Here is a 22,155-nt window from a genome sequence, read left to right on the forward strand (position 1 = left end):
CATAAGGATATCAAGTACTATGGAGACTGGGAAACAGAGTTCACAGAATATAAGAGAAAAGTAACATGTTTGTTGTTTTCAGAACTTTGAAAGAGGTGGATAAAATCGACAAACAAATGGATCCCAAACTCCAGATCTTCACGTGTGCGGAGCATTATGGAGACTGTGAAACAGAGTTGATGAGCTATGATAAAAGAACAATCAAATGGGTGTATCCCTTGGGTGACGACTACTTCCCTTATGATGGGAAAGAAGCCTTTTGGTATATAGATAAGTGAATATGTGAGTAGGAGTGATAGGCACAGGTACACAGCAAGGTCTAGGCTTACTGGATGGAAACCTTTCTGAGGCTAGACTGGCGTGAAACGGGGCATCATTCGAAAATGAAAGTGGGCTCCCGACATAAATGAGTACAAACAATGCTGCTTATGAGTCCTACTATCCAGGTGAACTTTACTGTAACAAAAGGAGAGGTTAAAAGACCATCATGGCAAACCCTTGACATGCATCCTTCATTACTTTGTCACAAAGCAAACTTAGAAAAAAAAAAAATATCTACAACGGATAGGTAGAGGTGGGTGAATCATCCTAAAGGGAAGGTTCTCGATCTATCACAGACTTTAATAGCACTTTGCCTGAACTTACCTTGTCCGGGTTAACAGCAAGGAAGAGCAGGGCATCCTGGTCGAGAGTTTTGAAGGCCAGGACAACGGAGAAGTAGTCTTTAGGTCGACGGATACGATTGGCGCCCTTGAAGTAACCTTTACCGTTGAAGCTGAAGGCGGTCTCATCTTCTTGTCGTGTTACCAGGTCAAAGCTGTAGTAGGAGTGCGTAATATTCCACTTAAATCATATTATATTTATATATATATATATATATATATATATATATATATATATTTATATATATATATATATATATATATATATATATATATACATCTACACTGAATGGTTCCCAGCGATCAATTGATATCTTTATTCAACCACAAACAACTTTTAATCCCATGCCATCGAGCGATTCTTCAGTCTCGATTGCGATGGCATGGAATTAAAAGTTGTTTGTGGTTGAATAAAGATATATATATATATATATATAAATATATATATATATATATATATATATATATATATATATATATATATATCACATTATTTATCAAAATGCGTACGTGACAGAGGTCATGTACTACCCCTCTAGATACACCGCCTGTGTAGCGGGAGGTGGGGTGGGCAGGCATCAGGCAGTCTTGCAATAATCCCTTGCTAGAAAATTTTATAATTTTATAAGAGATGTCAGGCCCTCCAGAGCTCCAGCACCTAGAGAGAGTATTAGCACTGCACCCTTGGTAAAGACAATCCCCTTTCAGAATCATTCAGCCTGAGTACCCACAAGTTGAAGTTTAATTTTCTCAAAATCAGACAGACGAAAAAAAAAAAAAAAAAAAAAAAAAATCATATGAAGCTCACCCTTCATTGCAGGCGGAACACCCTTGCGACTTGGTGAAGTTCCAGAGGCCGACCTTATCGCCGTCAAGGCTGACATAGTGGAGACATCCCGCGAAGGATTTTGCCTTCAGGGTATGACGTGCCGACTCGGGGAAACCTCCTGCAAGGAACATCAACAGTGATGATGATGATGATGATGATGATGATGATGATGATGATAATGATGTTCTTCCTTTATTGATGAAGACAACCATGACTTGCGCTGGACTTTGGTTAAAGTAAAGGAGAGTGAGTTGCACAGTGACGTCAGCCTCACTCTCTCGTCCAGTGACGATTGGTGATAGATTGGAATAGAACCAAAAAATGACCGATCAATCATTGTTTCTAGTTTCACCAAGTGGAAAGCCACAGTCCTACAACATCTGGCAACAGTCCTCAGATCCTCCCTTGGATCTCTCTGGGAAGAAACCTTGGAATAATGTTTATTGTTGTACTGGTGTCGGGCTATTTCCATGTCGCGCATTGTACAGTTGTAAACAAACACACAAAGATAATAAGGAGAGATAAATTCTGGGCCTAGATGATCCTAGTCCAAAGACCGAGCGTCAGGCCCTCATGGCTGCAGCGGCGCGAGATGGGAATTAGAAGTCAAAACAACGATCAATGAATAGATAAATAACAAAGATTATTGTCACACCAATCTTTGTACTACACAGGACTGCGAGAAACTCGGTACATTGTTTACGACACAAATCTTCTGGTACTTACCAACCCACAATGAGTCATCGGCCCGGATATCCATCTTGCTGAAACCCGGCGGGGCTGCTGCAGTCACAGGACCGTCCTGTGGTCCAACACCGCCGCCACTTGTCCCCTTCAGGCGTGCTGGCCGCACCAAGAGCTGGCCAATGTTGCCAATGCGCTCAATGTCAATGTGGTACCTGTGGGTTCATTCACCATCAATCAGTTAGAGCAGGAAGCAATGTTGTACGATGAACAGTTACACATGTCAAATGTATTTTAACGGTACATACATACATACATACATATACCAAGTTTTTTCTTTCTTTCTTACAAGGGAGGTAGCCAAAGTCAACAGGCATCATTCCACCCCCACCCATTTCATCCACTCCCATTCACCACCCCTCCCTCCCTCCCTCCCTCTCATTTTGGCTCCTCCCTGCATCTCGCCCATTGCCCTGGGTCAGAAGGTTTAGCAGTGTAAAACAAGATGGGGGGACAAATTAAGATCAAAACTGACCATTGGGAATGCAGAGACGAGACCCTATGGATACAACTGAAGGGTTCAGGATCTGTCATTCTGGCGTCTTACCAAAGAAGAAGAAGAAGAAGAAGAAGAAGATTTGCAACATTGTACTTACCAGCGAGTATCATCTGTGACTTTAGCATCGTTGGTGAGGAGTTTAGTCGGGTGAATGAGCTTCTGTGGACCCCCACCGACATCCCACGTGAAGTGGATGCGTCGGTTCAGCATCTCCACTGCCATAAAGTCGCTCTGTAAGTCGAGGAGGAGGAGGATGAGATTTCGTAGTAATTTACATGGGGAACACATGATGTCAACACTCTGAAGACTGATGGTTCCTCAGGTCTGCGTATGATCACATGATGACCACAGCCGGGGGGTTTTCGGGGTTAAGCCGGCCTTAGGCCATGTAAGGGGGAGTTTGAGGGCCACAGTTAGTCACACAGATACACTCTTTCGCATTTATCATGATAGATGTACGTACCTGGTTCGGACTGCCCAGGTAGAGGATGCTGGCGTCCTGTGCCTTTGAGTTTATGGCGTAGGCGAGGGAGAGGCTGGTCGTGGTTGAAGGACGCAGGTCTGGGCGGTACTTGCGGACACACTCACCATTCTTGTCCGTTGTCAAGGAAACTCGTATCTGTTTGGGGTGATGGCACACGTTGTAATGGCAGTGTCCCCCATACAAGACAAACACATAAGGAAGAAGGAATCAGGATCAAGTTCCTACTCGTAATAGAATAAGAAACGAGCATGTGGTGTATGGGATGTATTCTGAAACCTTCAGGTCGTTGTAAAGGCGGCATCCCCCACAGCAAGGTACACACACACACACAAGGAAAATGGCGTCAGGATCAAGTTAGCACGATAAAAGATGAGTATGTCTATCGTGGTGTATTCAGGGCCGTTCACTAGGGCCACTAAGGGCATCTAGAACCTTCATGCTTCTGGAATTGTTGAACGGCACTACAATCACTCTTGCAAATGGGCTCTAGATAGGCATAGAGGTGTGGATGTATGCTTTGACTTGGCCACCCTCTCTCATAAAGAGGAAAGGGACCTTTGGTGTACACAAAATGTACGGCAGAACCACCTCGGTTCACGACCACAATCCGTATAATACAACTAGGTACAGCTACACAGAAAACTATCGTTAGTAGGGGTGTCGAAACATTCGCTAATGAACATAACCTTATGATACTGAAGGGTTGGTATTTCTGGGGTTCGAATTGTTCGAATTCCTTCTGAATGAATATGAATCGAATAATAGTTCCGGAGTTCATATGGATTCACTATGACATAATAATCTTATTTCCGATGGAGACTTCAACTTGTCTCAAATAGTTTCGTTGTTTTGTGTCAAAATGATTAGCGTGATTTACTAACGATAGCTTTCTGTGCAGCTGTACATGCACACGCCCGCCAAGGTCTTGCCTACTACCTACCGAGGAGGCGTACTGTCTGGTTTGCTGGATCTTCCTCTTGAGAGCTTCAATGCGAGCACGCAGGTCGTCACTCCTATTCTGGATTCGGTCAGCAGACTTCCGAATGTTGGTGGCAAGGCGGACGCTTTTCATGGTCTGGCCTTCAGCAGATGTGACTAGGGAAAAGGAGCGGAATAAGAAGCAAACCATCAAGTTTCACCTATACGCCAAGGGCTCCCTCCCCCTTACAAGGGCCCAGGTACCCAGCCAAGGCACATGTACGAATGCATCCTACACAACAGGAGACTTGTACCAAGTTTCCCAGGGCACCACTTGAGTATCCTAGCTCCTCCTTAACCGTTAGATGCATTGTGCTGTCCCTCAGGGGGCCTATCCTGCTCAAGTACAACAACGAATCTCCCATTATTAACCTAACGGCAACTTACTCTTGTCTCTGATTTCATGAAGGAGCGTGTTGTCGAATCGGTTGAGGATGAGCGCCTCGTTCTTGATGCGGGTCAGGTTGGAGCGGATGGAAGTCACCTGACTCAAGGTGGAGTCGACGCTCTCCAGGGCATCGGATACTTCCTCGCGGGAACCCTGGATCTCTGCTGTGATGTCTGCAGTGGGGGAGAAGGGGGGGAGTGGGGGGAATCAAACGGCAGTTGTGGTTCACACTTTTGGAAACATAAAAATGACACAGTATAAGCCAGGTGGGTAAGTCTAATTGCAACAACAACAACAACAAATAACACATGCATATACCGGGCTTCTTCCCTCTTACAAGGAAGGCAGCAAAAAACAAAGGCATAAAATCCACTCCCACCCATTCCATCCCCAACATACTCCACTCCCACCCATCCATCCCCCTCCCTCCCTCCCTCTTCTCTCCAACAATGCTGTTGCAGTCATTGCTGCTTTTACTCGTTTACAGAGAATGTTTGATATGCTGGACGAAAGTGATTCTCCTCCAGTACATTAGATTCCTTCCCGAAAGCTACAGGATCCAACAACAGTCAGGTCAGAGGGAAAATAGCCCAACGTGATAGATAACGCCTTGATAACGGAGCCACTAAAGGACGTTGTACATACTGGAGGTGAGTGTCATGTCCATCATGGCATTCAGGGAATCAATTCTGGCGCTCCCTTCACTCAGGCTGTCCTGCACGCTGCCCAAGAGGGCCCGCTGGTCCTCCAGCTTTGAGGAGAGTCCGTCGACATTGTCCTGTAGATCTACACCCTTCATGTGGAGCTCCTGCGACTTGCGAAGGGACTGCTTGGCAAGGCGGACCAGAGATTCGTCAGTGTTGCCCGGGTAAGCCTGAGTGAGAGAAAGGATATGCAGCATATGGGTGGAACAGAAAACGTACATGTGCAAAGGAATTAAGGTATATGTATGCATGTTGTGCGTTGACGCAAATACCATTCTTGGTACAAATGACCTGGCTACTACTGCTGTGTGGTGTAGGCTGACATCTTGTGCGATCCTGAATCAGACATAAACCTTTCCATTGGACATTTACAACACCCGAAGTCTACAAGTGGAAACATTTGCACACAGACAACTACTCACCACTTGGGAGGCCTTCTTGGCCGCTGCTGACGCGTTCTTTGCTGCGAGCTCAGCACTGAGCAGAGCATCCTTGATGCGCTGGTAGGCTTGCGCGGCTTGAAGAGGACCGTCAGCCACATCTCGGGTCTTGTTGAACAGGCTGGAGGTCGAGGAGAGAAAGGTTCAATGATTTCCATAGTAGAACATAGGAATGGGGGAGACTACATTAGTCTTGAATAATTCCCACTTAAGAACAGAAGAATGAGGGAGACTGCAAGAGTCCATAAGGGTTAAATAATGGCAAGAGATCATGAGGCCTACACTAGGCAGTTCCATGTCCCTTACCACCTGCCATCCCCCCCCCCATCCATAAAGTTATCTCATCGTCTCTTAAAACAACAAAATGTTTCAGCACCCACTACGTGATTACCAAGTCTATTCTATTCTTTAACCACTATTAGTAAACCAGTTCTTCCCTTCTTAAATTTTAATAATTTTCTAGTAAAAATCTTCATTACATTCTAACATGTCTTGCAGAACTATTTTTCATAGTCTACATAGTATCAATATATTTGTTGCATGATACCTATGAAGATCAGTATATGCCTAGCTAGAATACCAACTCATGTTCAACCATCATTTATGTAGGTAAATATGTGCCAATGTAATTATTTTGCAAATTCTAATGACAACAAAGTTGCTGCAGGAGCGTCATCACTCCTCCTCCTGACCTCTCCAGGCGAATGGACTCCATCATGAGGTCATGGGCGTGGTCGTGGGTGGCCTTGACATACTTGTCTCGATACTCCATGTTCAGCCGCCAAATCTTCCCCTCGTGCTCTTCCAAGTGATTTGACCTGTTCCTGAGCGCCAACAGCATGTCCTCTAGGCGCTGGGGAGAAAAGACAGGAATGTTAGGAAGACCAGGTGCTGGGCTTCTGGGAGTTTCGGGTCCCTCCCTCCCCTGGGATTGTTTTCCACACGGCCTATCAGCCTACACCCTTTCCTGTTCGACAGACATTCCCTTATGCTCAAAGCCACTTCTCACCCCATCCATCCATCCATCCATCTCAAGGGCTGGAACCTACATCGTAATTATTGGTGGCAGCGTCGAGGTTATTCCGGGCCTCCCTGAGCATCCGTGAGGCGTTACGATGTTGCTCCTCTGCCTTCAGATTGGTCGACTTGACGTCAGCGGAGTACTCCTTGACCCGTGACAGACGCTCACGGTTGCTCTCGTTCAAGAAGTTGGCCTGCAAGCAAGAGCTACTTAGGACAAAAGCAACATTGTATAGGGTTATTTGCACGACTGAGAAAGAGAGAGAGAGACAGAATGACAGACAGTGAGAGATAGGTAGAGAGAGAGGGAGAGCCTACACTGACATGCACAGGAATGATCATCTTCACTACTGTATACATAAATTCCAAATGTTTCTCAGTGCTGTGGCAAAAAAAAAAAAAAAAAATATATATATATATATATATATATACATACATACATACATACATACATACATACATACATACATACAAAAATAATAAATGAAAGTAAAATATATGGCTGCCCTGTGTTTAATTGAAGCTAAATACGTGGGCTCTTCCAATTTCATATATTTACTGCGGCCAAAATAAATAAACAAATATATAAGAAAATAATAATAATAATAATAATGATAATGATAATGATAATAATGATAATGATAATAATAGTAATGATAATAATAATAATAATGATAATAATAATAATAATGATAATAATAATAATAATGATAATAATAATAATGATAATAATAATAATGATAATAATAATAATAATAATAATAATAATAATAATAATAATAATAATAATAATAATAATAATAATAATAATAATAATAATAATAATAATAATAATAATAATAACAATAACAATAACAGAAAACAAAATACATGGCTGCCCTGTGTTTAATTGTAGTACACAGGAAGAGAGCTAAACACGTTGGCTTTTGTCATTTCCCAAATTGATGCAAATCTAGCGGACAGTTAAAACGGCCCTCCGATGCATGTTGGCTGCCGCAGCAAAGGAGAGGGGATATCAAAGGCACTTGTCCATGCCTCGGATCCCTCCTCCCGGAGTAGCCTTGGCCTCGAGGAGGAGGAGGAGGACGACACTGGTAACTATCCCCCCCCCCCCGTCCTCCCTCCCAAAGGTAGGTATGTCATTGGCGGCATCTGCCGACGAATCTATCAAAAGAAACACTCAAGGTGAGGAAGGAGACTTGATTAGCACGACGATTTGTTCGTTGGGGTTTTTCAAGTAGCTGATAAAGGTCTAAGAAGTGAAAAGTCGTACCAATACAAGCTCCATCCCCACATGGTGTCACCTCCCAGAGGTCTTCCAGTGATCAACTCTAAACTACTACCACCTACACCTTGTTCAATGGGAGTTATGATGATGTCAATGTTTTCTGGGTTCACGCTAGGTGCCATTTGAATGGAGCTAACGTGGACAGAAATTTCTTGATTATACTACATTGTGTAGGCTTATGGCAACAGACCTTGTCAGTGTTCTGGTTGGCCTCTTTGATGTGTTCCAGCAGATCCAAGAGTTTGTCTTCCAGCGCCGTGGCTGTGGCTCGCAGGCCGCTCACCCTTGACACGTCCACTTCCATTTCCTTCAAGTGCTCCAGCAGTTTGGTCGACCGTCTAGACGTGGTGGATGGGGGGAGAGAACATGAGAACACAATTATGGAGAGGAGACTGCAAGAGACCATAGGGCCTACATTCCATGCCCCTTCCCACCTTTTATCCCTATCCTTAAAGTTATCTCATCTTCTCTTAAAAAACATCAATTTGTTTCAGCGACGATCACTAACTGCTGCATGGTTGTTACCGAGTCTATTCCATTCGTTAATTAACCACTCTGTTGGCAAACCAGTTCTAGCTTATTTCCTTCTCAAACCTAAACTTGTCCAATTTGAACCCATAAATACGAGTCCTGCCCTGCTGTCTTGATATGGTGACCTTGCCTGTATCACCATTGTTAAAACCCATTTGAATGCCTCTATCAGGTCACCCCGCACTTTCCGTCTTTCGGGAGAGAGAGTGTAAGTTAACCCATTCAACTCCGATGACAAGATGTCTTGTCATTTGGTCAAATAAAACAAAAAATCATAAAACACCAAAATGTTTGATCAAACACCAGAAAAATATGACGTCAATCCTCGCTTCGCTCGCAGCGAAGCGAGGACTGACGTCATATTTTTCTGGTGTTTGATCAAACATTTTGGTGTTTTATGATTTTTTGTTTTATTTGACCAAATGACAAGACATCTTGTCATCGGAGTTGAATGGGTTAAGGTGCCTATGCCTGTCTTTGTAAGATACATTTCTGAGCCCATGTTGTATCATTTTGGTCACTCTCCTCTATACGGATTCTGTAAATAAACCGTGGTCATTTCAGTGTGACTAGAACCATCAACCCATTGGAAACCAAAAACATCTTTTCCCTTTCTGAGGTGACCTACACTGTTTTGAGTTGTTCTTCACATGAAGCATTAAGGTATAGTGTCACAAACATGACGCCTTAATTAGTACTGGGAGAGCATGAGGCAGAGGTGCTGGGGACACACCCACATTATATGCAAACAAAACATTCAACCACTCATAAAAAAAAACACAGGATCCCATCACCAATTCGGTGCATACACCAGCCAAACAACTCTCGATAGATTTGATCAATTATCCTTGGCCATGGATTTTGTGCGTCTCTCTTTCGTCTTCTCCATCGAGGGTCGTCTCTTGTGGAGACAACGCTGAATAGGATCAACATCAGGGAAGCGTGCCACATGCTCATATAACTGGAGTTGACATTCACTAGTTATGCTGGTATCTGGCCTAGGTTGAGTCTCACAGTACAGTCTCTAGTTTGATACGAAATCAACTCGGTTCTGCATATTTCAGAGCTTGCTTTGAGAAGTATATATGAATACACGCACACACACACGCACGCACGCACACACACACACACACACACACAAAACCACAAATCTATTCTGCCCCTACTTGAGTTCCCGGACAGCATCTTGATGAAACTTGGAAAAGTCCCGCCGCTGCAGTTGCTTGAGGATCTTCTCAGCCTCCAGCAGTGCCGAACCAACAGACACACTCGGCGTTTCCCCAATGGCGTAGTTCTCCAGATATGCCACAGTGTCTGGATTGCACAGGGGAAAGAATTTTTGTGGGTAAGTGACGATCACGAGAGTAGCAGGCAACTGGGGGAGGAAGATATTAGTGATGGGATGACACCAAAACCTAAACTACTCCGATAAGAGTCCCGATATTGCTCTAAATTTCCGGTTCCGATCAATTATTGGCCGATTCACCAGAATCATTGTCACCCCAGAACGTCGTCGTCTTCCTAAAGGGACTATCACACTGGGCTAGCTACCCCCGATTAATCGGCTGTGCTTCTTCCTTCCCACCCACCCACCTCCAGCACTTTTACCGCCGTCAAATTACTTGTGGTAAACTATTTTGTTCCCTCAAGAATTGACATGGAATGTCATTTGATATTATGCTGGAGGAAAGTTATTTCCCTTCAGCATATCCCATCCATCCCGAAGGCTGGCTGCACATCTACTCCAACAGTCGAAGGAAGAACATAGCAGTGTGACAACGAACGCCTCGAAGAATCGCCACCACAGGATAGCCCACCCACCTGAAGAACTGTCACTTCAAACAACAATACCTGAAGAATCGATACCCCAGACAGACCACAGTCAATAGAAGATAAAGGTATAACTTGTCTTAACTGACTAACGAATCGTTACCCCTGGAAAGCCAGCCCACCTGAGAAATTGTTACCCCCAGGATATCCCCACCAGAAGAAGGATCACCCTGTCGAAGTCTGGGTTGACGATTCTTCGGGTGATCCAACTGGGCGACCCACCCACCGCGCCAGTAAATATCTCAAGAACCAACCACTGACCTTTGAGCTGCATGCGCAGGGAGAGGAGAAGGTCAAGGACGTCCTGAGCTTCAACCTTGACCTCATTTGTTGGAGGGAAGATTTCCTTAGCTGCCACACCCAGTTTTTCAGCCTGAAGTTCACCCAAGGGCAAAATACTTTGAGTAAAGTGTGCTTAAACATGTGGACTGGGTGTCACAACGATCACGCTACAACTCTTAATTTTTCAGCCTGACATTCATCGAAAAGTGAAATACTCTGAGTAAAGTGTGTTGTAGCATGTAGACTGGATGTCACAACGATCATGTTACCACTCTTAGTTTTTCAGTTTAAAAGTCATCGAAGGGTAAATGATTTTCAGTCAAGTGTGTTAACGTGTAGATTGGATGTCACGACAATCACTGCTATGGTATCATTGTTTTATTACAACATGACAGCATGCTCAAGAGTACAAGTAAAACCATCAATTCTTGGAATAGCTTAGATGATACAACCCTAGTTAAATCGATTAAATGACCATCCAATATGATATCACCCTAAAATAGAAAAAAATATTTCTGAAGATTGGTACGGTAGATGGCGAGAGAGACGAATGGATGAGCGTGGCTCTTTTACAAGTTACAGTTACGTAAACAGACATACACACAGTACAAATATCCCTCGACTTACATACATAGGGTTCTGTTCCGAGAAACCCATCGTAAGTCGACAATGGTGGGTGGCGCACAGACAGGGGTGGGCGGTGGCGCGAATATGACAACAGGCAATACAGCAATCATCATAAATGAATGACCCTAATCTTTCTTAACAACATATACATAACAAAACAATCAACACACAACGGTATATACCTATGTGCACCACCCTGGAAAATTAATATACTCATATAGGGGATTTTTTACCTGCCAAACACATCCCAATTCGAATGATCGTATGTAGAGGAATGGCTGTTTGGAAGATTACTTTAAAACATAACTACATCATAACTTTGACAAATCGCAAGTCGAATGGTCGTACTTAGAGAAATGGTTGTAAGCATGTTTGAAAGATTACTGTTTAAGACTCATAACTACATCGTAACTTGGAATTAACGTAAGTATAGGAATGGTTATATGCATGTTTGAAAGTTGACTTTGAGACTCATAACTACATCATATCTTGGAATGATCGTAAGTCGAAGAATGGCATGTTTGAAAGACTGATCTAAGATTCGTAAATACCTTCCTCAGGAGATCTTTGGCGTAGTAGTCAAGGTCGAAATTGACCAGCAGGTCTCTGGTGATTTCGATGCTGCTGTGGTAGTTGTCCAAGTTTGTTCGAAGTAAAGTTACATTCCTCTCAATCTGGAAGAGGAGCAAAGTGTGCCAAAAGGTAGGATTAAACTTGGCCAATTATTTTGTAAAATACTATTTAATGAAAGATGTATCAAGCCAAGAACTAACAGCTATCCTATGGTGATGCGGAAAAAGACAGTATCAACAGGAAGAAAAAATACAGGGGAAAAAATTAGTAAATGAAAATGGGGAATGGAATTCATCCCCTCCAACCCCCTTCTTTTCTTCTTCTTCTTCTTCTTCTTTTTCTTTAATGAATAAAATACAAATTGATGCACTTGCCACTCCACCAAAGTACAGTTGAGCATTAACCCATTAAACTCCGATGACAAGATGTCTTGTCATTTGGTCAAATAAAACAAAAAATTATAAAACACCAAAATGTTTGATCAAACACCAGAAAAATATGACGTCGTCAGTCCTCCTCGCTTCGCTCGCTCGCGAGCGAAGCGAGGAGGAGTGACGTCATATTTTTCTTCATGTGCTGTTTGATCAAACATTTTGGTGTTTTATAATTTTTTGTTTTATTTGACCAAATGACAAGACATCTTGTCATCGGAGTTTAATGGGTTAATACTACTGGTCTCAAGCCCTCGCACATCGACATACCCGTCTTCCAAGATCAGTTCCATAAACAGACGCCAACAACAACAACAACAACACAGCATGCATATAATACTCTACAAAGATTTGTAGGAAATCCCCGTTCTAGCCATCATGGCGTATCTGGAAGAGACGGGACTGTTCGGCCTGAGTGTCCAGGGGACGATAACAAGAACAACATAAACTCTATAAGGAATTTGTAGGAGAACCCCGTTCCGGTCGTGGCGTTTCTCAGGGAGACGGTCAGCCTGACATTCATCGAAAAGTGAAATACTCTGAGTAAAGTGTGTTCTCGGCCAGACAGTCCAGGGAAGGACAGCAGCAGCAGCAACAACAACAACAAGAGACCACGAACATACCTCTCGGAGATTATTCCACGGCGGTGGAATGAAAGAAGAGACGTTGAGATTGACCACATCGCTGATCATCTGCTGCACCTCAGCTTGAAGTACATCGACGCAGCCATCTTTGCAGGCTGTGGTGGGAAAGGGTACAAATGGCGTGTTTAGTCTTGTGCCTAATATTCATTCATCTAAGAACATATGAATGGAGGAGACTGCAGCAAGAGACCCTAAGGCCTGCACTAGGCAGTTCCGTGTCCATTACCACCTATCATCCCCCCCCATCCATAAAGCTATCTAACCTTTTCTTAAAACAACAAATAGTTTTAGGGCTCACTATTACATGGTTACTAAGTCTATTCCATTCGTTAACTCTAATGGTAAACCAGTTCTTGACTATTTCATTCTTAAACCTAAATTTGTCCAGTTTAAATCCATAATCAATGAAGCACCACAAGCCTAAAGAGATTTTTTTTTTATGGATCCGTCAATTCATCGAACTGTCCAAAAAGGATATACATATATACATGCATAAATGACACACAGGAACCCACAGTCGGAGAAAGAATAAACTTCGAATAAAGTCTTTCTCCGACTGTGGGTTCCTGTGTGTCATTTACAAATGTGCTACTACATTTCTGTTTAGAAACATACATACATGCATACATACATACATACATATACAAAGGGTTTTTTCCCCCGCACAAGGGAGGTAGCCAAAGTCAAAGGGCATGATTCCACTCCCACCCACCCATTTCATCCCCACATCCACTCCACTCCCATTCACCACCCCTCCCTCCCTCCCTCCCTCTTTTCTTGGCTCCTCCTGGATGACGGGTCATCCCTACATCTCGCCCGCTGCCATGATCATCTGTTCCAAATTATACATTTCTATATGATATGGGGAATCTGAAAAATGTATATAAAATACAAGATAATTGTGATTGTCAATTTTGTAATCAAGCAAAGGGTTTCTCGTCATCAACATTCTGTTGCTAATATCATCATCGTTGTTGTTTTGCCTTTTTTGGCGGGATGGGATTTGGGAAAAAAATGAATGGGTAACCCAAGCGAATGTTGAGAATTCATGAAAGGTGAGGGGGACTGGGGTGGAAAAGGTGGAGAACTAATGAGATAGATAGTTTAACATTGCTTCACTACTTACATTTGCATCCTGAGGCATGCACGACATGCCCAGGAGCACACTGAGAGCACTTCTGTCCAGTAATAGATAGTATACTATTGCTACACTACTTACATTTGCATCCTGAGGCATGTACGACATGCCCAGGAGCGCACTGAGAGCACTTCTGGCCGGTAATCCCTGGTCGACACTTGCAGTTTCCTCGAATGTCACAGGAACCGTCCACACTCCCGAACGGGTCGCAGGCGCATGGCTGGCAGCTTCCTCCACGCTGGCGGGGTTTTCCATAGTAGCCATGAGCACAACTACAACAAAAGAAAAAGATGCGTAAGCGACAAGGCTGCCCTCCTTTGATTTTCTCACGAAATGATACAGTGTATTCACGAAATTCGTTTTGTAGCTTTGGATCGGGTGGTGACCTATTTCCTCTATTAAGAACAGAAGAACATAAGAATAGATGAGACTGCAAGGGACCATAAGGCCAGCATTAGGCAGGTCCATGCCCCCCCTTACCACCTTCCACCTCTATCCATAAAATCATCTCATCTTCTCCTAAAAACAACCAATAGGAACCTACTGGTCACACTTGACGCCTCTGTAGCCTTCCTTGCAGTGACAAATGTACTCCTTCTTGTTGAGTGGATCAGTCTCGCAGGACTCTGCGAAGTTCTGTCGGCGGGTCGGGCACGCGCATGCGCGACAGGGAGACCGGGACGGGTCCCCGTAATATCCTGAGGCGCAAACTTCGCAGTGGGGACCTGCAGTGTTCTCTCGGCAGTTCTGGTGGGCAGGGCAGGATAGAGAACAACGTGAGAGGGGAAAATGTACAAGTTGTAGAGAAAATAACTTCATTGCCTACCAGTTCACGAAATGTTTCAGTTGCACACTTATCATAGTCTACAAGTACCCTAAACTCTGCCTATATTCATGAAGTAGTTCTTAGTTATATATCATCAAATATAAGCTCAATGGTGTCTTCTATCGTCATCGAATACTGGCCACTGGGGAACAGTCCTAGCCTCCTGATAGGGGGGAGGGGGTTCACGGCGTTAAACCGGGGACATCGCGACGTTAAACCGGTGAGGTCGCGGCGTTAAACCGGGGGAGGCCGCGGCGTTAAACCGGGGGAGGTCGCGGCGTTAAACCGGGGGAGGCCGCGGCGTTAAACCGGGGGTACCGCGGCGTTAAACCGAGGAGTTCGCGACGTTACACCGAACTCGCTCTCCTCACCTGACAGTGCCCCGTCTCTGAGTCGCAGGTGTCCGCACGTCCGCCACATTCGCAGGGCCTCGACTCTCCCACCAAGTCGATGATGATGGTCGACTGGATGTAATTGTCCTTGAACCAGCGGAAGAAACCTGGAGGTGGTGATGGATGGCACTTGGTTTACAAAAGGTGCGGAACTGGGGGTACCAGCAAGCCATGGTACTGGGCCAGTTTGTCGGAAGCCTACTGGTTCACTTAACCCATTCAACTCCGATGACAAGATGTCTTGTCATTTGGTCAAATAAAACAAAAAATCATAAAACACCAAAATGTTTGATCAAACACCAGAAAAATATGACGTCAGTCCTCGCTTCGCTGCGAGCGAAGCGAGGATTGACGTCATATTTTTCTGGTGTTTGATCAAACATTTTGGTGTTTTATGATTTTTTGTTTTATTTGACCAAATGACAAGACATCTTGTCATCGGAGTTGAATGGGTTAACGTCAGTGTTATTGGACAGGGCAGGCTTGTACGTCAACTCACATTATACACTTTTTATTTCATTAATTTCTTTATTTTATTTTTTTTATCTACTTTTTCAGTTACTTGTTTGTTTACTTATATTTGCTGCAAGTGTGTCTAGGTAAACAGATAAATGAATAGATAAATAGATACATGAATAAAGATGAATAAATAAGAGAATAAATACCGGTTGCAACATGGGAATCAAAGAGAGATAGGAAAGGCATACCTATGTTAGGATTCTGGCAAGACGTCCCTCGGTATCCTACAGGACAGATGCACTGCTCAACCCCAAGGGCCTTCCGGGAGGACACAGGGGAACCCTCAGCAGCGATGTCCAGGGTCACGTCCTTCAGGCTGAAGAGTAAGGGTGTCCAGAATCAGGGAAGAACTAGGCCTTCGGGAAGGAAGGAAGGATAAGGTCCAGAGATAGAAGGGACAGACAGTGAGGACAGGGTCAAGAGCTTTGACAAGGGTGATGCAGACAGACAAGGTCGTCGTCATATTAAAACAACAGGGTAGGACTCGCAGTAGTGGACAAATGTATATTTAGGAAGGAAGGAAGTAAGCAAGAACTGGTTTACCAATAGAACACTCAACGAATGGAAAAGACTTGGTAGCCTTGATGTAGTGAGAGCTGAAAGTAACGGTTGTTTTAGGAGAAGGTTAGACAACTTTATGGGTGGGGATGACAAGTGGTCATGGACATGGAACTGCCTAGTATAGGCCTTGTGGTTTCTCGCAGTCTACTCCATGCGTATGTTCTTATGTAGAGAAAGGGATAGATTCTAAAGGTGAAATGTGGGGTCTTTGTATGTGTGGGAGTTGGGTTCTTTGTGTGTGTGTGTGAGTTAGTTGGTGGGAGATAGGATATACGAGTGAACTCTCATGAGGATGGATGGGATGCGGAATGAGACTTGGAAAACATTGATGTACTGTGAAGGCTCCATTTGAAAGAAGACCTAAGGACCAATGACACGGGATTAGAAAACGAGAGAGGAGGGGGGGAGGGGTGGGGCGCCCATGAAGTGAAGTGGCCTTGCTGTGGATGTGCTGTGTCCTGTTGCATTGGTTCTGCCACCGGGCAGTCGGCACGAGCCGGACGTGGCACTTTATCCACGAGGAGCTAAGAAGAAGGGAAGCGAGGGTGGATGGGAGTGGGTGCATGTGTGCCTTTGACCTGGCTACCTCCCTTATGAGAGGGAAGAAACCCTTGGTATAGAGATAGATAGATAAAAAAGGAGAATGGATCTGCTGGAGGGGCAGAGTATGTAGAAAGACAAAAACACACACACACACACACACACACAAAGTGAAGGATATAAAACGAAAGATCTTGAGCATACAAAGAACAGCAACCCAATGGATTCTTCCCAGCCTTAGAAATGGAACATACAAAAGACAAACTGGGAGTGAGAGGAGAACGAAATTGTCGTGTTCATTACAAAGAGTAGGAAAAAAAAACATATCTCTTGGTAAGGGAGAGGAAGACATCACACGGTTATGGGAATACAAAAGTATGAGAAGAAAATTAGTTTTGTGTATACACACATATGTCGAGCATAGTCAAAAACCTACTTTTCAATATTGAGGATTGTCCTATGCGGCCAGTCGCCTTATATGCCGACTATATGTGCGGTACACACACACACACACACGCGCGCGCGCGCACACACACAACGTTCCTAATCGCCTTCAATAAAGTGCCTAACATTTTCAGACACTTTAATCTAAAAAGGAAAACAATGCCAGCAGTCTGAAATCACTACCACTACATCTCCAGTGCTGATTTGACAGTAGTCATTTACTAAACCACCTTTCCTAGTCACCGAAAAAGTAAGATTAGCAAGTTATGGCTCCTGAACAAGAAGAAGAAGAAGAGGAAGAAATGTGACGTCATCACTTCCGCTCTGACTTACACAGCTGACGTTGCGTCAGACGAGTCGGTGGCCCGAAGGAGGACGTGTTGGAGGTTTTGGAGGGCGATCATCATCATCTCCCGAGTAACAGGTTTCCCCACGTCGTGCTTCAGCCGCCATTCGTCCTCGTGCAACCTGGAGGAAGGGGCAAGGTCATACTCGAACGTTTCAAACGATCTGGAGGATGAGGTAAGGTCATACTCGAACCTGAGATGGTTCCTCCTCGGGTTTTTTGAAGTTGGACTCACCTGACTTCGTAGCGACCGTCTGGCGCGATCTTGGGCGCGAAATGTTCGAGGACGAGCTTGTAGTTCCCCTGGAGGGACACCAGCGGGTACGTCTGGAGGATCTGGTCAGGGAACTTTCGAGTTCCACCTCGACTCTCGACTGTGAACCGGAGGAAGCCGTTGTAGGACAGGACCTGGAGGAGGAGCAGGTCGAGGAGGTGAGTTTCGTGGACTTCAAGAAGGCATTAGACTAAGTTAAGAAAAAAAAAAAAAATGTACCCGACAACATTTGCTCCGCCTTCACAACGAAAAGAGTGGGGCAAAGCTTTTGTCCACGAAATAACCTTTAGTAGCAAATGCCCAACAGGTCTAGGAATAGTCTCGTACACAAGAATTAAATCGTAGTAGTAGTAGTAGTAGTAGTAGTAGTAGTAGTAGTAGTAGTAGTAGTAGCAGTTGCAGTGGTGGTAGTAGAGCAAATAGGATTAGCATGGGACTTGAGAATAGACAGGGTAGTCGAAGGTGGACGAAATCTAAAGTAGAGCGACTATCGCTACAACTACACAGTGCTACAACTATCTTTTCTTACTACTTTTACTACTGCTACTGCTACTACTATAAGCAACCTCCATCCTTATGGAACTGTGTGGTGAAAGTAGTTAGAATCTGTCTCTCTCCCACAGACACAGTTCATTGGACCCCATGCTCTCGCAAACGACCACCACTGCTGCTGCTACTAAATTGGTTTTTCGAATTGAATTGGACAAATTTAGATTTAGGAAAGAAATAGGCGAGAATTGGTTTCCCAATAGAGTGCCTAACGAATGAAATAAACTTGGTAACTGTGCAGTGAGCGTTGACACTATAGATTGTTTTAAGAAAAGGTTAGACAACTTTATGGATGAGGATGACAGCTGGTCACGGACATGGAACTGCCTAGTGTTGTCCTTATGGTTCCTTGCAGTCTTCTTCGTTCTTATGTTCTTATGTACTACTACTACTAATTTTTTTTAAACGACCTCTATCCTCGTGGAACTGTGTGGTGAAAGCAGTCAGGATCTGTCTCCCACAGACATAGTTCATTGGCCCCCTTTCTCGCCAGTGAGTGTGGTCGACTACATACTTTTATATATTATTTCATTTATAATTTTAATGAAAACTACTACTACAACAACAACCACTACTACTTCTACTACTACTACTACTACTACTACTATACTATTTCCATTATCTCGAGACCCAAAAGGTGTTGTTTGCCGTATTGTCACGTACTGAATCAAAACCTTCAGCATATACCTGAAGCTGTCCATTACCCCGAGTATGTTAACGTGGAATATTCTAAATACATATTGAATTTTTTCATTAAATGGTAGGTGATATGAGTAATTGTTATACATGTAAAGAAAAGAAGAGACTTGTTAAACGATGTGGCATCTCAGGTCAGGCGACGTTGCCCCGTCTCCCGACCAGGTACGCGGGTCACTCATAAAGAATTACATAGAGAAGCTGAGTGCGGGTCTTCGGGCCGCTTGCAGTCTCTTTAATTACACCGGTCATACATGCAAATATAAAGAAAACTATGTCTTCCCCGTTTTCTTTGGAGATGGTTTAGACGTGGCAACGCTGCTGGTTTTGCCGGCCACATCCCATGGGTCACCAGATAATGGGAGAAGTTATAGTACTACTACTACTCCTCACCTTATCTCTCATAAACTCTTGAGGGAGCTGCCAGTAGAGTGGGGTGTCAAACAGAAGACTGGTCCCTATGTTCACATCCCCAAAAGTCCCTGGGATCACGTGCAGCTGGTTGGTTACATTGAGCCTTGTCTCCTCCTCCGTTGACAGCTGGAGCTCTCGGTTCCCTGGGAGAGCCAGCTGCACATCAACAGCAGCGGCGAGGGAGGACGGGGAAGATAACGAAATGTTAGGTAGATATATATATCAGGGGCTGTTCTTCATGCGTCTGTGTGTGTGTGTGTGTGTGTGTGTGTGTGTGTGTGTGTGTGTGTGTGTGTGTGTGTGTGTGTGTGTGTGTGTGTGTGTGTGTGTGTGTGTGTGTGTGTGTGGATGGGGGGGGAGGGAAGTTGCCCGTAATGTGTAAGGGCTTTTTGTGGGGGGATAGAGAGGGGAGGTGATGATTTGGGGGGAATGGGAGGGCTTGGGTAGGGGGAAGGGGAGGAGGAAAGGGGGAAAGAGAGAGGAGGAGAGGGAAGGGGGTGACAGGCGGAAGGGGGGAAAGGGAGAAGTGGACGGGGGAGTGTTGGAGATTGTTGGAGATGGGAGAGGGCGAAGGGAAGGACAGTAGAGGAAAGGAAGGAAGGAGGGGGGAGGAGAGAAGAAGAGAGGAAAAGAGGAGGGGTTAATGAGAAGAGAGAAGAGAGGGAGAAAAGAGGAGGAGATTGAGTTTGGCAGATGAAAGGATTATGAAAAGAGAGGAAGAAGAAGAAAGAAAAGGGAGGGAGGAGGAGGAGGAGGAGGAAGAAGAAGAGGAGGAGGAAGTGAAGATAAACTTTCAGAAGCACGTTCCTCATTAATTCAGTTTTCCTTGAGGCTGAAAGAGTGGCTGTGGAAGGGGGAGGGGGGAAGGGGGAGGGGGGAAGGGGGAGGGGGAAGGGGGAGAGGAGGAAGGTGGGGAGGGGAGGGGAGGGGAGGGGATGGACTTCCGGGTGAGTGCATTGACTCAAAGTAGAGTTTGATTTATTTATCTAATTTCATTTTTCTCTAGCTTTAGGAAAAATCGTCTGGAGGAGGAGGAGGAGGAGGTAGGAACCTTAGGTCCTACACGTGGAAGTACAATAACGATGTATGTGCGTGTGTGTACGTATACACGCGTATACGCACATGTACGTGTTTATGTACACATCCTTAAGAGATGTTCTGCAGAACATCAAGAACAGAGAACAAGCCATGCTGAACACTGCTGGCGGACATAACGCGGGCTGTCAGTGCAGGAAGCACAAGACGAGAGACAAGAAAGTAAGTGTGACGAAAATAATTTAAAAATAAATATCGACAACAAGAGAGACGGTGTGAGGAACAAGTTTTACGATGACTGCTTAATGCCAATAATTGATATTGAAAGCAATTATATCGTCAATACTGGGAGTATTGTCAATGTTATGACTGGAAATATCGATCTCTCTCCTATTCGGAAAATCTCTCCGATATTCGGAAGAAAAAAGATCTCCATAATTCGGAACGGAAAATTCCGTATATCAGAAGCACATTCCTGACATTCTGGAAAGTTATTTGGTTTTGGGGAAATACTGTTTCACTATTTTTACGATACAAAGCAAAACGGTCTAGCATTTAATACAGCAAAATTACAATACAATACAAAGCTATGTTCACGCTGTAGTTAATAACGTACACTACATAGCTGAAAGCTAATACATATATACAGTACATACATATATAAACACACACACACATACATACATACAGATATAATACATATATATAATCACATACATACATGCATACATACACATACATACATACATGCACTCAAACACTTACATACAGATATACACATATATAATCCCACACATACATGCATGCATGCATACATACACATACATACATGCATACATACACACATACATTCACTCATACATGCATACATACACTTACATACATTTATACACACACATATTTACGTACGTACATACATACTTTACACACACATACATACATACACACGCATACACATACACACACATACATGCACACAAATATACATAAACACATGCATACATACATACACTCATACTCATTGTACACAAATACATACATACAGACAAACACACACATACATTCATACATACATGCTTGCGCACATATATACACATACATACATGCACACACATAGATACACACACATACATACTTACATACACATACACACACATACATATACACACAAAAATACATATACATACATACATACATACACACATGCATACACACACATACATATACACACAAAAATACATATACATACATACATACACACATACATACATGCAAAGATACACACATATGCATACACACACATACATACATACATACAGACATACATATACACAAAAAAATACATACACATACTATACACACATACACACAAACACATATATTCATACACACATACATACATACACATATACACATACATACACACAAACACGCACATACATTCATACACATACACATACACATACT

At 43.8% G+C, this 22,155-nt stretch overlaps 1 protein-coding gene across 2 annotated transcripts in view; it reads right to left on the bottom strand.

Moving 5' to 3' along the window:
* wb (wing blister) overlaps positions 1 to 22,155 on the bottom strand; it is a 77,398-nt gene that overhangs the window by 22,311 nt on the left and 32,932 nt on the right. For both annotated transcript variants that reach the window (XM_076195857.1, XM_076195856.1), the window contains exons 9-31: positions 19,633 to 19,809; positions 17,956 to 18,128; positions 17,708 to 17,842; positions 16,018 to 16,145; positions 15,290 to 15,417; positions 14,637 to 14,839; positions 14,174 to 14,364; positions 12,934 to 13,049; positions 11,858 to 11,980; positions 10,659 to 10,770; positions 9,734 to 9,881; positions 8,227 to 8,374; positions 6,778 to 6,942; positions 6,421 to 6,581; positions 5,711 to 5,849; positions 5,230 to 5,458; positions 4,584 to 4,757; positions 4,159 to 4,313; positions 3,198 to 3,353; positions 2,832 to 2,965; positions 2,218 to 2,390; positions 1,471 to 1,609; positions 646 to 817 (exon numbers count right to left, since the gene is read on the bottom strand). In XM_076195857.1, coding sequence (XP_076051972.1) covers positions 646 to 817; positions 1,471 to 1,609; positions 2,218 to 2,390; positions 2,832 to 2,965; positions 3,198 to 3,353; positions 4,159 to 4,313; positions 4,584 to 4,757; positions 5,230 to 5,458; positions 5,711 to 5,849; positions 6,421 to 6,581; positions 6,778 to 6,942; positions 8,227 to 8,374; positions 9,734 to 9,881; positions 10,659 to 10,770; positions 11,858 to 11,980; positions 12,934 to 13,049; positions 14,174 to 14,364; positions 14,637 to 14,839; positions 15,290 to 15,417; positions 16,018 to 16,145; positions 17,708 to 17,842; positions 17,956 to 18,128; positions 19,633 to 19,809 — 3,579 coding nt within the window. The remainder of the gene's footprint in view (positions 1 to 645; positions 818 to 1,470; positions 1,610 to 2,217; positions 2,391 to 2,831; positions 2,966 to 3,197; positions 3,354 to 4,158; positions 4,314 to 4,583; positions 4,758 to 5,229; positions 5,459 to 5,710; positions 5,850 to 6,420; positions 6,582 to 6,777; positions 6,943 to 8,226; positions 8,375 to 9,733; positions 9,882 to 10,658; positions 10,771 to 11,857; positions 11,981 to 12,933; positions 13,050 to 14,173; positions 14,365 to 14,636; positions 14,840 to 15,289; positions 15,418 to 16,017; positions 16,146 to 17,707; positions 17,843 to 17,955; positions 18,129 to 19,632; positions 19,810 to 22,155) is intronic.

The sequence above is a fragment of the Oratosquilla oratoria genome, chromosome 12, assembly GCF_046742065.1.
Source record: "Oratosquilla oratoria isolate Oo_2021 chromosome 12, ASM4674206v1, whole genome shotgun sequence".
Lineage (NCBI taxonomy): Eukaryota > Metazoa > Arthropoda > Malacostraca > Stomatopoda > Squillidae > Oratosquilla > Oratosquilla oratoria.